Source organism: Solanum pennellii, chromosome 9 (genome assembly GCF_001406875.1).
Source record: "Solanum pennellii chromosome 9, SPENNV200".
Lineage (NCBI taxonomy): Eukaryota > Viridiplantae > Streptophyta > Magnoliopsida > Solanales > Solanaceae > Solanum > Solanum pennellii.
The window spans coordinates 76464214-76482224 of record NC_028645.1 but is presented as its reverse complement, the minus strand read 5'-3'; the positions used below and the strand labels follow the sequence as shown (position 1 = coordinate 76482224).

Sequence of the window (18011 nt, the reverse complement as noted above, 5' to 3'; positions counted from 1 at the left end):
ATATATATATATATATATTAATGTCATTTTACAAGAATCTACATAGTATATATTAAAAATGTTGTGGTTTGCTTGTATATACAATTTGAATGAACCGCCAGTCCTACCACCACAAGAGCCTACTACTTACAAGTGTGTCTCGTTCTTCAAATAATAGAGTTCATTATGGTCTTATATTAACAAGAATCTATTATTCAATTGGACACAACTGTTGGTCACATATAGTAAAAAAACAAAGCCAGTCAAATGTGTACAGACAAATAAGACTCGAAAATGCAGCAAGATAACTAAAAGACAAACATTCAAGGTCAATATCCAAATACCAAAAGCTTTTATGTTCAGTTTATCCATGAAAAATCAAATACTAAACAAAAGTAGAAACATCAAAAGCTGAGAAAATGGGACTTATCACCCCTTTCCAACTGAAGGCAATCAACCACTTCACCAAAAGTGCAAATATACTGTAACCCTGAGAGCCTACTCGGCTACAAGTAGCCACCTGAAACAAAACATTACAAGTAGCAAAGAACTATAAGGAAATGATTCAATACCGTGTTTTGTCCAAGAGAAGCCTAAGAGCCAACTGATCGAGTGTCAAGCATTCACCACCAGCCTTCTCAATCCTTGCCCTGACTGTCATTGTGAACCTCAAAGCACACACCTTCAATTCTGGAACCTCATAAGCCCAAACATTGTCGGTAACTAGTACCCACAAGGACAACAGTCTAATCGTCCTGATAAGCAAATATCAAAACCATCACTTTAATCACAAACAAAATAACAATATTGTGTGTTAATCTTGCACATGAAGAGCCTCCTAAGAATCACCTTATTGAACTTGCTTCCGGTCCTCCTTGCCAAACAATATTGTGTGTTTCTTTTCATGGAATACTTACAAGGAGCAAGACCCAATTAACTGAATGTAAGATGCACCACTGACTTTCAAAGTACCCACATCATCTCCAAACTGAATCTCAAGATGCCTACCATTGAGTTTCAGATGCACCATTAGCATTATGAAGGGAATGAAAAAGGGTTTAATTCAAAAAGAAGATGCATAAATTGCCTCTTCCATCTTTCTCAATGAAGGGAATGAAAATGGGTTTAATTCGAAAAGAACATGCAAAAATTGCCTCTTCCATCTTTCTCAATGAAGGGAATGAAAATGGGTTTAATTCGAAAAAAAGATGCAGAAATTGCCTCTTCCATCTTTCTCAATGAAGGGAATGAAAATGGGTTTAATTTGAAAAGAAGATGCCGAAATTGCCTCTTCCATCTTTATCAATGAAGCGAATGAAAATGGGTTTAATTCGAAATTTGAACATACCAGAAATAATCAACAAGTTGATGAACTCAGCCGTCTGATCTTGGCCTCGAACGGAAGCGCAAGGCTTTAAGAATATTGTGAACGTTGCACTGTATTGGTTTCTTGAAGAAGACGACGAAGGTCTGGTATGTTTAATGAATTTTATAGAGAATATTGTGAACGTTGGGGGAAATGAAGTGGGATCTGAAAGTTAAAAAGAGTTTAAAATGAGGTAATAATATTACAATTAAAGGGGTTTTATTTCAAATTACCAATTAAAATTAACAACATAGCTAAATTCAATTAAATTAATAGTTATTCAGGGTTTAAACAAGATTATTTCTTAAAAAAATGCAATAGTTTGTTTATTTATAATTAGTTTGAAAATATAATCTACAAAATATTATAGTGAATTTTTTCTAGACGATTTTTGAATATTCATAAAATGTATTAATTATACACATGATTATATAAAAATGTATATATTATTTAAAAATTATAAAAAGTGACAAAATTATTTTAAAATAACTTGAATATACTATAAATTTTACAAACCAATTATTTCTAATCGTCTGTAACTAAAGAAACTCGATAATTAATTTACACTGTAGAGGATCAAAATTGGGTGTCAAAATAAGGTAAAATGTTCTTTAACTACATTAAGGTTTTTTAGTTCCCTATTTTTACTTCCAAATTCAAAATGAAACTTCACTTCACAGTAAAAAAGTATTGCTAATGTGCCTAATTGAAATCAAGTTTCATTTCATATAGTTACATAATTATTTAACACTCCAAGGTGTTCAAAATTTACGATAGATTCTAAGTGAGTTGAATCTCTTTTCCATTGAATATTTCCACGACCCTTTGAGACTCTAGAAAATAGACAATTTCCCTCTCTTAAGAACACATACGAGATTCGTCCTACAAATAAGTATTCATTGATAAGATCGTAACATTTTGGTCAAAAATAAGTTGGGAGCATGTATCACCGAAAATTCATGGACTATAACATACAAAAATCAGTAACTTTATTTTTTTCTGCATTGAGGCTCGTTTAAACATGAAATGCGTCTCTCTGCCCCTCAAGATCAACTCACACCATTAATAAGGTCGTAACAGACGTCCATTAAAAATTTTAGCAAAAAACAAGTCGACATCACGTATCACAAAATATACATGGACAATAGCACATGAAAATCGGTAAAATTTAGTTTTTCGCATTAGAGCTTATTTGAACTTGAAAATGCGTTTGTTTGTCCCTCGGGACCAACTCACGCCATTAATAAGATCTTAACGGACGTCCATGAAAATGTTGGCCAAAAACATATTGAGATCACGTATCACTAAAAATTCATGTACTAGCACACAAAAATTGATAAATTTTATTTTTTCACATTGGGCTCGTTCTAACTTAGAAATGCATTGTTTGCCCCTTTAGAACAACTCACGCCACTAATAAGAGCATGCATCCTTCTTCAACTTCTTCAAACTCATATTTTTCATGAATTATGGATTGTTTCTTTATTTTGATCTATTTGCAATAAAATCTTCGTTGTCAGATTCAAATATACGACATATATTATCATTAATGGTTGAGAGCTATTTGGATAATCTAAATACTAAAAGATGGAGCATCATCCATATGAATCGAAAGTGTATAGATTAAAAATTTTAAAAAAATTAATAAAAATTGACACGATGAACTTGAAAGAAAAAAAGGAGGAAGAAGATGATGAATAAGAACTCGATAAACAAATCATTCTGAATGCATAACTTTGTCTTTGGCAGTATCTACTTTCTCCGTATCAAAGAGGTTGAAAGATTGAACTTTTTGGTGGTGCAACGGTTGGAAAGACGTATCTTACTATGGAGCATATTAACAATGTTGCACTAGGAGTAAAAAAGAATCTTCATGTATTCTTTTTCTTTAATCTTAAGTTTTATATTCACTTCTCGACTTCGTTCCAGCTTCATAGAGTGCCTTTGGGTACAAGGTGTGTGTATGTGGAAGAACCTACAATAATAGCAACTCGGGGATCATATATTATAGTATATTGTGTTACAATTGAATGAATGGACACACTTGAAGTTTACATAAGTAGCATACCCATGCATTTGAGGGAGGGGGGGGGAAAGGAACCGGTATTATTTACGCAAAATGTCCCAGATGTAGCAATAGACAATTCCCAGTTCCTATTTTCCTATAGGCACTTTTGAGGAGAAATGTGGAATCTTTGTTAGAATACCTTATTTTATCTAATTTTTAAAAAGTTACTGTCAACTGCTAGAAGGAAATGAAGAATTGAAAATATCCATTGAACTATCAGAAAACAGACTTCTTGATTAATCTTAAAATTAAAGCTTGGATGAGGTGTGCTCACCTAAATAGATTTTCATTTTTAAGCTTATAAAATGCTGGGGTAAGAGTTATGTCAAAGCTGGCCATGGCATAAGCTTATTTTGTGATTCTGCTGCTTTGCATGTCTCATTTAAGTGCCAGCGATGCAAGGCTGAAGGCTAGAATATGCCTGCGCATCAGGGAGAAGGGAAAAGAAAGGACGTCAGTCAGCACATTATTTTCTTTACTTCAATCTTTAAAGGACATAAAGTTGTTATCCTGATAACTTCCACATGGAGAGCCTATTCCCCTTGTTGTAACAGGGAATTATCTCACTATAGTGTATGGGTGTCCAAGACAGATAAGGGAGGATCAACAATCATCTTCAGTTTTTAAAAATAATTTTAATTGTCATCTTAAGTATAAGCTGGCAATCAACCAAGAAAGAGGAAGTATCTTTGCGGAAGTACATGATCGAGAAGCATATGATAACTTTAACTTGTCAACTATGGGTTGTTGCAACAATATACATTTGAAGTATACCTGTGATTGACAACTTGAAACTTGTCGCACAGACTATTTGGCCAATCATTGGTTTTGATTTGACTTGTTATCTCATTTAAAGAGAAATGAATCTAGAAATTAGTTTTGTGCATGTTTTTGGTTCACAGCTTAGAAGAACTTTTGGAGTTGAAGAATAGCTAGTATGAGATCAATTGTGAAAAGAATATGATTGCATATTCAGTGTTTAACTACCGAAAACAAATATCTTAACGATTTTTCTTGAATAATTTGCTTATTTGCCCTTTACCTTTTTGTTCGATGAGCAGGTTAAGCAGAAGCGAAAAGGATCAAAGAGAATTTTGTTACCTAACATGAAAGGGAAAGAAGTGGGCAACTGAATTGTAATCGACTCTGGTAATAAGCACTTTATTTTAGCACTCTTATCTATGCAGTTTTAAGATTTTTGTGGATGTGGATTCACAAAATGTGAAAAGCATTGTGCATTATGTTGTTATTTATTTTCAACGAGGGTTAACTTGTTTTGGGGAAGATATATGTAGAAATTTCGGAGAGCATTTTTAAAATACATGTCCGAGACAAAAATCTGTTACTTGTCTCATAAAAGATACTGATGCTAAGGATTATCTCCAAGTTGCTTAAATTGGTGTGGTGTATCAAAGATGATGTGCTTATATGAGTTCTTGGTCTGATCATACGTGTTTTAAACTTCTATCGAATTCAAATTTTCATGCGTTATGACACTAATTAGCTTCTAAATCATTCTGTTATGACAATCATGATGTTTAATAAGTAAATAAGTCAACATATTTCATTCTTTATAGATCTAGTTTGTAAGAGTTATCCGTAATATTAATTTGGTGCTAAATGGACTATCAACTGTGACCTACAATCAACTTCTATATCTTTTTTTTTAAGTACCCTTGGGGGGTAAGGGGCTGAGCAACACCCCCAGGCCTTAACATTAATAAAAGTAAAAGATACAAGGAGGAGGGCATAAACCTTACCTCCGATCCTAAGATGGTTCATAAGTCAACTTTCCTAAAAAGGAAGTTCGACTCATCCCCTTACAATAAAAGGGAAACCAAAATACTAAGCACCTAGAAGAGAGGACTCCTCTCAGTACAAAGTATCTAGGAAACGTAAATAAGGGAGACTCTCCCCTTACAAAAGTAAGACGAGAATAAAGGTGTATCCTATTCAACGAGACTATACCAAATAGCATAGTCTAAGTGAATAGGCTCCTAACCAAAAACGGTATAAAAACTATACCATAACAGAGACGATCATGGAGGTTTCTTGATTGTTTTCAATTTCTTTCTCCTGAAATTAGCCATGCCAAGTTTTTCTAGAATGAAGCTTCCTCTCGCAAGAGTAGGTAATTGATCCTTGATGTAAAAGTGTTGAACAATGTCTGTGTTGTGACTATATTTGGATAGCCGATCAGCCGTGTTGTTTGCCTCCCCGTAGACATGAGTAATCTTGAATCTTTCCAACTGATGCACTATTCTGTGGATTTCCAGGATGTATGGTTATAGGTTCCATGGGTAGTTGGTTTGATTCGAAAGCCAATGAATGACCAATTCTGAATCCACTTCCAAGTGTATTTTTCTATATCCATGCTGAATGCACCAATCTAAACCATGGCTAACTGCTTGAATTTCCGCTTGGTTGTTGGTACCAATACCCAAAGGAATAGTAAATGCATATATCATATTACCTTGATAATCTCTTACTATTCCTCCTCCTCCAATTTTCCCGGGGTTGTTAAGGGCACTCCCATCAGTGTTGAGCTTGAGGAATGGTTGTTGAGGTTTCTCCCACGTTACTTCTTTAACCATAATAGCATGTTTGTAACTTGCCACCATTTCGATAAGAGAGTTCCAATTGTTAGGCCATTCGATGTATGGATAGGCTGTGTTGAGGAGATGGTTGAAGTCTTTGACTATGAGGAATTTTACTCGAGCTGTGTTGGATTGCTTTGCTCCGTATTTTGCTGCGCAGCGATTTTTCCAGAGATTCCAGAGAATAATGACTGGCAGCAGCCTGGTTGCCAGCTTCTGCACTTCAGTTGCATGCGCCAGGTTCCTCCATTTCTGCAGCAGTGTGTGAATTGTGGAGTGCTCATGTTGCAGCCCTGCAGCTGCAGAAAAGAACCTCCAAAAATTGTTAGCAAAATGACCAGTTACAAATATATGATCTATGGTGTCTTCCCCAGGGCTGTAACAGCAGGAACATTGGGCTGCCTCCCTCCCAAATTTAATAATTCTTTCGTTAGTGGGGAGCTTACCACGCAATGCCCTCCACACTAAAAAAGAAATTTTAAACGGGATTAACTTATGCCAGATGTTCTTACTACAATTATTTTTCTCCTTCCTGTGACGAATGTGTTCCCAGGCAGTAGCACAGGAGAACTGCCCTTTCTCAGAAGTTTTCCAGACTGCCTCGTCCAGCATGTGTTCCTGAAACTTAATGTCAGTATTCAAAACTTTTGAAATCAGTAATGGAGGAACCCATTGTCGAAGCAATGTTTCGTTCCATCTTCCATTAATTAGAAAATGAGAAATAGTGGTGTTGTTTAGGCTCGTGATATGATTGCATTGAGGAGCAAGAGGGCCGTCTCCTAACCAATCATCCCACCAAAATGAGCTGCTGCCAGAGTTGAATCTCCATTGAATTTGGGATTCGGCAATGGCTTTATTTTTCATCATAAAATTCCAAACCAAAGATTGCCCCGTGTGTAGTTTTTTTGCTACCGGATGAGCCCTTTGACAGTATTTTGCTCTCAAGAATCGACCCCATAATGTCTGCTTGCTTCTGAAAATCCACCACTGTTTATGTTGTAATGAAACACACACATCTTCAAGACGTCTTATACCAATACCTCCCTCATCCAAAGGAAGGCACATCGTATCCCAAGAGGCCCAATGATACTTTCTTTTTTCCTTGTCCCAACCCCAAAATAAATCTGCCATGGCTTTCTTGTTATACCGGATAGTTGTTTTAGGAGGAGAGGTAGTTGACATTGTGTGGATAGGAATGGATTGTAGAACATGTTTGATCATAGTAGCCTTCCCACCAAAACTAAGAATCCTTGATTGCCATCCCGTGATCCTTTTGGTGATCTTTGCGACTAAATTTGAATAGTAAATGATTCTTTGACCACCAATGTAAAGGGGGCACCCCAGCTAGGTAATGGGACTGTTTTTCTGAGTGAAGCCTGTGATTTCTCCAATCACATTGATGACCTCTCTGGGAGCGTTCGATGGGACCATGAAATGACTCTTTTATTTGTTTATGAGTTGATCCAAGACAGACTCATATGTGGCAAGAGTTTTCATAATCATATGGAGAGTATCTCTAGTGGTGGAAGAGAAGATAATGATATCATCCGCAAAGATGAGATGATTAATCTGTGGGCCTCTACTTTCCATTTGAAAGTTCTTGTAATGCTGTTGTTGATGAAGTATATTAAGCATCCGAGACAGCACCTCTGCCCCTAAAATAAATAAGGACGGGATAGCGGATCACCTTGTTTGAGACCCCTTGTTGACTTGAAAAAACCATGCCTGTACCCATTAATAATAACAGAATACCAGTTGTTGCTCATTATTCTCCACACAAGGTCAATAAAATTCTCACCAAAGCCCATTTTTCGCAAAACCAAACAAGTATACGACCATGACACTCTATCGTATGCCTTGGCCATATCGAGTTTGATTACCACATTGTCACCTTCATTGGGTTGTTTTATACGATGAGTGATCTCTTGAGCCAACATAATGTTTTCCGAGATACTTCTTCCCTTAACAAATCCCGACTGATTCTCAGAAATAAACTGAGGTAAAATACCTGCTAATCTGAAACAAAATATCTTGGAAATAATTTTGCTGGAGAAATTACTCAAGCTGTTGGGTCTGAACTCTGAAAATTTATTGGGATGATCAATTTTAGGAAGAAGAACAAGACAAGCATGTGAAAAATATTTAGGCAAAATATTTCCACAAAAGAAATGTTGCACAACCTTTAGAACATCTTCCTTAATAATATCCCAACATGATTGATAAAATTTCCCTCCAAACCCATCCGGACCTAGAGCCGAGATAGGATTCATGGAGAAAACAACCTTTTTTAATTCCTCCATATTAGGCATTTGTTGAAGAAGTTGGTTCTGCTCATCTGTAACCATCCGGGGAATACAGTTAAGAACCTCCTCACTGATTCTGTCTGATTTCCCAGTGAAAATATTTTGAAAGTACATACAAGCTTCTTTGGCAATGTTCTCATCTCCCTGTATCCAAGTATCCTCATCTGTGCAAATTCTGTGGATAAACAACTTCTTTCTCCTTCCCCTCATCATAGAATGAAAGTATTTGGAATTGGTATCCCCTTCTTTGAACCATTTGAGCTGAGTTTTTTGCTTGAGTATGCAAGTTTCCAACTTCATGTATTTGATGTATTGAGCATTAATAAGATGAAGTCTGGCTCTGTTCTCCTCTGAATTATTTTGTATGACATTCTCCTCCGCCTTTTTAACCTGTTCTTCAAAATCTATAACCATTGAAAAGATGTTGCCATATTCACTCTTAGACCATGTACTCAAGGTAGAAGCCAATTTCTTCATTTTCTGATGAAGTTTCCACATAGGATCACCACTTACTTCCTCTTGCCAAGAGCTTTGCACAATATCCTTGAAATTTTCATTTTCAGTCCAACAGTGCAAAAACTTAAAATATTTTACTTTTTGGGCTATTCTCACCTCCATTTCCATTAATAAAGGGAAATGGTCCGAGCCAACAGCAGGAAGATGAGAGATAGTAGTTTGTGGTATACATTCCAACCATTTATCGTTGACCATGGCTTGATCCAATCTTTTCCACACTCTTGCTTCACCGGATCTTTGATTACACCAAGTGTAATGTTGACCACTGTAGCCTATGTCCATAATACCACAAGCCTCAATGATATCAATAAATTCCAGACTTTTGTTCATATTATAGGGTATGCCACCATGTTTTTCATCAGTTGACGTAATGACATTAAAGTCTCCAATCGTACACCATGGGCTATCCATATTGGAGATATGATAAAGTCTTTCCCAAAGAGGTCTTCTTAAGTGTTCCTTACACTTAACATAAATAAGAGAAAAAATAAATTTCTCATTGTGCTCAACATGTTTGGCCCAACAAGTGATATGTTGATCATGAATTTCCAAAATATCACATTCCATATCATTGGTCCAAAAAAGCCAAATTTTGCCATTATTATTACAAAGAGCATTATCCATAGACAAAAGAAGCTTGTATTTGTTGATTTGAGAGTTATCTGCAAAAGGTTCAAGAATAGCAATCATAGACAAATTATGCATTTTCTTGAGATTTTGGAGTCTTTCCAAAGAGCCTTGGGTGTTGATGCTCCTAGCATTCCAACATATTGTACTGATCATTAAAAACCTTTACTTCGTGACCTGGTGTTGGGTCTGCTAGTATTAGCAGATGTGCTTGTTGTGACGGTGTTGTTATATTGTCTGACTTCCTTTCTACCCCTTGGAGATAAACCTTGTTGAGTAGTGACTTCATGGATTTCAGACTCAAACTCACTTTGGAAAGTAGAACCAAAAGCGTTGATCAACTGTGCACTAGTTTCATCCTCTTCCTCTTCTCCCTCCTTTTCATTGAGAGATTGAGTATCTTCGTCAAATCCATCTTCTGAATTTATAACTTCATAATCTGAGTTGTCATGGCACTGTTTTGGAGATTTATTTTCTCTTTGAATCTGCTCATTATCACACTGCAGACCTGCCTCTCTTTGAATTTTTCTTTTAATTGCTTCTCTTTTCTTTTTGCTAGGTCTCCCTTGTGATCTATTGTTTTGTTTTTCGACAGGAGTTTTATCTCCCTGCTGCTGATGCTCAGAATTAACAGTATATTGTTGATTTCCAGCAGCATTTATACCCCCAGCTTCTTGATTTTCAGCTCTTTTCAAACTCTGATCAGCCTCATAATTTTTCCATTGACTGGAATTTTTCTGCTGCCCCTGATTGCTGGAATTTGGAGACTTATTTTCTGCGGATCTAAGGTCTCTCCTATGGTCTGAGTGATCAAAAACAAGAGTTCCTTTCCCCCCTTTGGATACCCCTTCCTGCAGATTAGTGGGCTTCTCCTGACACCCTCCATCCATACCTCCATCAACTTCAACAGCCAACCCAACATTCACAATATTATCAGCAGCATTTATAGGGGATTGCTGGGGTGTGGGGAGAGATAAGTCAAAACATGTTCTCTTGTTATTATTGGCTTGTGTGAGTTGTGTTTGATGTTGCTGCAGGTTTGTTCTTTGATTTGTTGATGGTGAAACAATATTTGTTTCTTCATTTTGTTGTGTATCACTGTCTGCATCCCCTTTCCTTTCTGAATTGTCCATGTGAAGGTTTTGGACATTTGTTGTTTGTGTTGTTGGTGATGATGCAGTAACTGGCTCTTGGATTTGTTGGATATTGTTGTCTGCAGCACCTTTCTTTCCTGATGTGTCCACCTGCAGCTCCTGAACAGCCTGCTCCTGCACTTCTAAGTCACTATAAACATTATGAGTAGTAATGGAAGGAGGTATACCTGCTGCCTGCTGGCTGTCATCAATGACTTTCTTGTGTTGTGGTGAGCGTGCTCTCCATGCTGTTTTGGGTTGAACTTGCTCCAAGTTTTTTGATTGTTTTCTTCTTTGTGTCTGCCACTGCTCCTCTTTTTCTGAAACTTCTTGAACATAATTTCTTTCACCCTGATTTCTGGTCTCTTGTTTTTTTCCTTCTTGGTGGTTTCCTTTTTGATTTTGCTTAACATTTTCCTCTATTACATCTCCACCTTGATGCTGATCTCCTCTTGATTTATCTATTTTTTTAGACTCCATTTCTTTCCTCTTGTTCACCTCTTGATCTCTTCTTTTTATAGTGCAATCATAATCCATATGCCCTTGATGTTTACAATACATACAATAGTCGGGGATACCTTCGTATTGAACCTTCAACCATCTCCCCTTGTTGGGGTCTGAATTTTTGAATCCCAACCATACATGTTCAGGCCTTTTCTTAGTGAGATCAACTTGAACTTTCACCCTAGTAGTGCTACCTCTAGTCTTTTGAGAAGTCGGATAATCTAGATATTAGACCTTCCCGACAGATTCCAAGATCGTAGTCAATAGAACTTTATTATAACAATGCCATGGTAAGCCTGGCACAGCAACCCAAATAGGAACAATAGGAGTCTCTTCCTCGGGGGTAAAATCAGGGGTCCAAGCTTGAATTCTCATCAACTGCCCTTCAATAGTCATCCTCAATTTTGTCCACACAGTTTGATAATCGAATTCATTATCAAGATCAAGATACACATGCCTAGATTTAAAGTGAGTAATCTTCACCCCTCCAGTAAGTTGAGTTTGAAGGGTAAAGCTCTTTCTAATCAACTCCATTTTAGGTATTGTATTGGTGAATTTTCCAACAAAGTGTATAGTTACAACATTAAGCCAATTTCACATAATAGTCATTTTCATCTAAGAGAACAGCAGGATACCCTTGTCTAGTAGTATGTATGGGGTCATTCAACACAACTGGGATCTCATTCTTAGACTGATTATACCTCAAGCGGGCTGCAAAGGATTGAACAACAGTGTATGGAGAAGGCTCTGAAATTTTACCCTGTTTAACATTGTTACTAATGTTTTGCACTTGTTGTTGGATGTTAGGAGGTCTAGCATTACCTTGCGCAGCATTGTTCATCTGTTTATTTCTATCTATTTGAGATTTAGGGTCATACCTAGTGATGTTGTTGGAGATCTTTGGGAAATTGCTTTGGAAATCCATGGTTGTCCTGTTGCTTTGATTTGCTGAATTTGTTTCTCCTTGTTGACTGTTTTCCTGTCTTTGATCCTGAGTTTAGCTTTGTTTGTGAATTTGTTGGCTTTCCTTACCATTTGCAGCATTCCTTTGATCATTTGTTCTTTGCTGCATTTCCATGCATGCAGGTTGTGTTTTGTGACTTGCTTGTTCCTTCCTTTGAGGCTGTGTTTGTCCTTTCTCTTCTCCCTTGTCATCTTCATGTGGCCTGACCTGTGAAGCATCAACAATAGTGTGAGGAGTTAGATAGGATGAGTTACCTGTAATTCCAAAGGAAAAGTTTTAGGATTGTTCAGCATTCGATGAGGCCGCTGTATGCAACTTCATGTTGTTGCTGGTAGTATCCTGTTTCTCAATCAAATTTTCCCCAGGTTGTGTTTGCTTCCTTCTCCCATTGTTGGTGTTCGAATTTCTTGAACCTCCCACACATTGTGTTGTTCTGCATTTCGACTAGAGGCAAATTCATGTTCTTCATTATCTTGTCTCCCCTGTTGCAGTTTGAGTGTAGAATCATAGTGGGATAACGAATTGTTGTTGAAGTTGTTTCTTCCTTCAGTATTGTTAGAAGAATCTGCTAAGTGAACGTCAATAGACTGAAAGTTAGTCCCCATTATTGTGTTTCCATGGTTTCCGGTGTTTTGAGCTTCCCGTACGCTGGACTTCTCACCGCCGGCGTTTCCCCCGTCTCTTTTGCTTGAAATTTCAGTGGGATGCTCCTTATCAACAGGGGAGTAAACCCCAGTACTCAATACGTTACAAGATTGGCTCGAAGTTGCTCGAATTTCAGTGCGCAGCCCAGGCGATTCCCTCGCGATTCTCACCAAATTCATTTCTCGATTGCTGTCAATTGGTAAAGTGGAATCGATTGATTTTTGAGTATTATGTAGATCGTGAGTAGTATTATCCAGTTCCACTGTCGATTTTCCTCGATTACACACAGAAATCAATTGGGAAATATTTTCTCGTTCTCGATCAAACTCCTCCGAAAATGCAGCATTCTTCACATCTGTATCTATTGAATTCAAGGAATTGAGAGATGAATCATGGTGCGTGCCATACTGGGGTTTGTTGCCATCTTCATGGCGCCCCATTTGGCTTTGTTCCGGTGGTTTTTGGAGGTCCACCGGCGGCGCACGCGCCAGCGCAGCAGCGCCCGTTCCAGATATTTCTGTAGCCGTTGTAACAGTAGGCGGGAGCGTCTGAAGAGAGAGAGATTATTAATTTTGAAACCTACTTCTATATCTTTGATGTTGTTATTTAGCAATAAAGTGCTCTGTATTTATTTATGACGTTCATTATATGTCATATCAAGTTGAAATCGACTTTTGTGTGTGTGTAGTCTGCAGTGCAGTACATGCAGAGCAATTTGTAGTTTTTATTTATTGAGACAACTATCTTTTGCATTGATCCATGTGATTGTGTGAGTGCAGGACGTAGTTTTACTAGCCATCAATTAAGTAAACTCGCTAGTTCTCAAATTCTGCTGAATTCCTTAGTATTCTATGTTTTTAGTTACTGATTTTTGTTAATGGTAAAGTAGTAATTCATGCCCTTGATGAGAAAGCGAGAACATAATACAAACTTAGAGAAGCTTTGGAGTACATATGCATCAAACCAGGACCAGGTATATCATTTTTTAGTTCCTTGTCAATTGTTAATTACTTTCGGCTGAATAACCTGACATGTCACATAATAAATGTTCACATATTTTTTATGCAAAGGATTTGGACAATTTTATAGTTAAAGATATATTCTTTTTATTAGGAAGATAAATGTAGTTTTTATGGAAACAAATATGGATTTTGCACTACAAAATTTATATGAAGTATTTTGGGATAAATGTGCAACGCACGTTCCTAAATCTAGCATATATATAAATATAAGAGAACCATCGGCCCGCCTATGTGGAACCACCACAAACAAGGATGCTCCATTAAATTTATCTATTATCATAACTAGCCTTCCCCTTTCATGAAAAGTTGTGACTTTATGAAAAGTCACGATTTTTATGAAAAATTAAGATCTTTAGGAAGAGTTACGACTTTTATGAAGAGTTGACACTTTTATGAATAGTTGAGATTTTTATATAAGGTAGTGACCTACACTTTGTTTAATGTAAATAGAGGGATTTTCTGTTACTACTATTTGTAGGTTTTTTTCGTTGTAGGGTAGTCGAATCAAATACATTATTCATGCTTCTTATGAAGTTTGTTTCATTCCTTAAAGTTTTATTCCTCCTACTTCATGGAGATTAATCTTTACTATAAGTCATAGTTATAAATGTAACTATGACAATTTTTTTACTATCTTTGTGACCTTTTTAAAACTTTGTTAAAAATTTCAGCAAGGATGATTGAAAATCGATCTTCTCTTTCTTCCCTTCCTACAGTTTTCTTCATATAAACAAAGAAAAATAATTTTAATAGTAATGTGACATTACTACTCTTGCACCTCTCAGTCCACAACTCATAAAACTGTTGATATGGTTCAATTCATTATATTTGGTTATTTAATAACAAAATATTTATTTCTGCCACTATTATTTGTGAGGGGTTTTCGCTATATGGGAATTGAATTTAAATACTTAAATTAAGCTACTAATTGTGTTTCATTCCTCAAAGTTTTCTTCCTTCTATCTAATGAAGCTTAATCTTTTACTGTAAGTCATGTATCTATTGAATTTTTTTTTCGATTTGTGTCTTTTTTTTATTCTGTTAAAAATTCCAATGAGAATGATTGAAAATTTATCTTCTATTTTGTCTCTTTCTATAGTTTTATTCGTATACTTTTTGAGAAATTTCTTGTGGGTTGTGCTATATTTGATAGCACAAAACAATAAATATGTGATAACTAATACGCAATAAATGGTGAAGTTTGTTAAAAGAACCAAATAGATTGCTCTCTTCTTTGCCACAGTTAGTATATCATTTTGATTGTTCATTCTTAAGTACACACATTTTATATGTCATTGCACCCTTCCTAGAATATTAGTAGACAACTAGTTTACTTCTTTTATCGCAAGTTAACTAATTTCTCATATCTACTCTTTTTAGGCATAATAAGAGACCAAGTTTCGAAACTAATAAATGTCCAAAATACATCAAAGCAAATATAGTTTTTATCGGCAATGAATATGCACAGTAGTTAAGAGTGTTGGACCCTTTACCTACATTAATTAATTGTCATTAGATTCAATGTTGTCATGGACTTTTTCTAGGGACATTTATAATTATTGCTAAATATCTTTTTTGTCGTAGTGATAACTCTTTCTTTTGATAAAGTTGTTTTTGCTTTTTTGATAAAGAAGTAATAACTCTTACTTTTGGTTTTCGTCAATTAAATTTGTGAACTATAAACTTGGATAAAGATCAACAGACTATGTTTTTAAAAAATATGTTAAGCAACATGCGTTTTTTTTCTTGATTGTTAGGAAAGTAAGGTTGTATTTATTATTATTTGTGGATATTTGTTAGCTCAAACACTCAGAAAATTATGCTTTGAGATTTTAATATGTTATGTGCAAAAAATTTGGTTTAGAATATCCAGCTATGAATGATGTCACCTACTTCTTGGTTGATAATTACATTAATTCTTTGTAACTGCATATTTTGAACCATAAAAATAACTTTGGTTCTATTCCAAATAAGTTGCACTGGTGATATGAAACCTAAGCAATAGTAATGACTACTCTTAGACCTGAGGAAAAATATTTATGATACTTACAATTTTAGGGTCATATGAAAGGAGCTAAGGTCCTCTATTTGAATTAGTTAATTATGTTCTTGTATGGACGTATGTTTCACTCTACTTGGGAGCGTTGTTGTTCGAGGATTTTTGGTCTCTTCTTTAACTTCTGATGTTGTTCTTTATAAGTCTTGGAATTTAGAAAATTTCATTACTTGTAACAAAATATTTCCATGGAGATTTCATAGACTTCATTATTATACTTAAAATATCTCTATGACTCATTCTTTTAGTATAAAAAATCAAAAATAAAAAAAATATAGCCCTTTTAAAATTTTGAATTGCCTTTAGATAAAATGATCTTTACAATGTAATGTATACATTGAAAATCCAAATATTACCGAATGGTCAATGTGAGCTTAATAATATATTTCAATTCTATGTGAAGCACAGATAAATTATCTAGTTGTCTTAAAAAAAGATATTATAATCATATGTTGTAGCCTGCACACATGATTAAAGAGTACTTCCTCCGTTTTAATTTAAGTATTTTAATTTGATTGAGTATAAAATCCAAGTATTTAAGAGATTTTAAATTTTATGTAGTTATTCAAATTTTATGATCTGATTTGTCTTAAAATAATAAAATTGAAAACTTACTAAAAATGAGATTTTTTGGGAACAAACCAAAATAACAAAATAAAATAAGACACTTAAATTAGGATACCAAAAGCATTATATAATATCCCAAAATTAAGTCCTAATAAATTTTCAAAGATTAAAGTATTAACTAGCTCGTTAAATCACTTGTATTACTTGAATAAATATAAATAAAATACAAAAAAAATAATGTGCTGTAAATACCTTGTTAATGGAAAACTCATTCAGACTAAAACAAAATGAGTTTTTGTATTGTTTACAGAAGAATGAAGCCACCTAAACTCTACATGCATGAGTGTTAACTTTATTAGGTGTAACTCAGCATGTTTTCATAGCCATGCAAAGTGCAATGTGTCAACCATTTCCTTATTTCTCCTTCCTATAAATACCATTACTACCCATTCTCCATTTCCCATCAGCAATCAATAGTTTTATTTAATTAATCATATAATATATATATCTCCCTCTTGTTAGAAAAATCAAGCAATTATGGGTTCTAGCTGGCTTTGTTTCTCCCTTAGTTTTCTTCTAGTGTTGCATGGTACCTTTGCTCAGCAAAGATACCAACAGCAACAAGGTCAGTGTCAGCTTAATAGACTTAACCCTATGGAACCCACTGTTCGCATTCAAGCTAAAGCAGGGGTTACTGAGTTGTCGAATAAAAATAACCAACAGTTTCAATGTGCTGGTGTTTCACTCATTAGACATGTTATCCAGTCTAAAGACATGTTGTTGCCTTCTTACCTTAATACTCCTCTGCTTGCCTATGTTGAACGAGGTATTTTTATTTCTTTTGTCGCGAGATAGTGATAAGGTATGCGTAGTACATTAATAAATTGATTGTAACTAATTAATGTTACAGGTAGGGGATTTTTCGGGATCATGAACTCTGGATGCCCTGAAACTTTCCAATCATCACAGCAATTTTAGCAAGGTGAAAGGGGTGCAGGATCAAGATTCCAAGATCGTCATCAGAAGATTGGACAGTTCAAACAGGGAGACATTATTGCCTTCCCTGCTGGAGCTGCTCACTGGGCTTATAACGAAGGAAATGTAGAGCTTGTACTTGTTTGTTTCGAAGATAGCGGTAACAGTGCAAACCAGCTTGATCAAAATTCAAGGGTATGTAAACTTTTAACAACACACTCAATATTGATTAATAAATAAATGAATCTGATTTTTCATTTTCTTTTTTTTGCAGAGATTCTTCATAGCTGGAAACCCACAACAAGGAGAACAGCAACACGGACAGCAAGGAGGAGCACGCACCTTCCAGAAGGAGCAATTCCAATCTGGAAATGTGTTCAGAGGCTTTGAATTAGAGTTGTTGGCTGAGGCATTCGGCATAAGTACTGAAACAGCAAGGAAGCTTCAGGGAGAGGAGGATCAGAGAGGCCACATTGTTAACATTGATCAAGGACTTAGAGTTTTGAGACCACCATTCTCACAAGAACAAGAGGAGCGTGAGGAGAGACAAGAGCAAGGACAATACGGTGCTCGTGCAAACGGAATTGAAGAAACCATCTGCTCTACCCCCCCTTCCCCCCCCCCTCGAGAGGCACTCGAGGTTCTCAGCCCCGAGGTACCCCTCTACCCCCCCTCCCCCCCTCGAGAGA

At 35.8% G+C, this 18011-nt stretch overlaps 2 protein-coding genes and 1 pseudogene across 2 annotated transcripts; 1 reads left to right on the top strand and 2 right to left on the bottom strand.

Moving 5' to 3' along the window:
- Nucleotides 1–5698: 5698 nt before the first annotated feature.
- LOC107030414 lies at nucleotides 5699–9240 on the bottom strand. Its single transcript, XM_015231698.1, has 2 exons — nucleotides 7698–9240; nucleotides 5699–7299 (listed from the first exon to the last, which is right to left on the bottom strand). Exons 1-2 carry the CDS (start codon nucleotides 9238–9240, stop codon nucleotides 5699–5701), a joined length of 3144 nt encoding a protein of 1047 aa, XP_015087184.1.
- A 371-nt stretch (nucleotides 9241–9611) lies between these two features.
- Nucleotides 9612–11069, bottom strand: LOC107030413. Its single transcript, XM_015231697.1, has one exon. The coding sequence runs from the start codon at nucleotides 11067–11069 to the stop codon at nucleotides 9612–9614; it is 1458 nt and encodes a 485-aa protein (XP_015087183.1).
- Nucleotides 11070–16853: 5784 nt separating this feature from the next.
- LOC107030411 lies at nucleotides 16854–17980 on the top strand (annotated as a pseudogene).
- The last annotated feature ends 31 nt before the right edge of the window (nucleotides 17981–18011 follow it).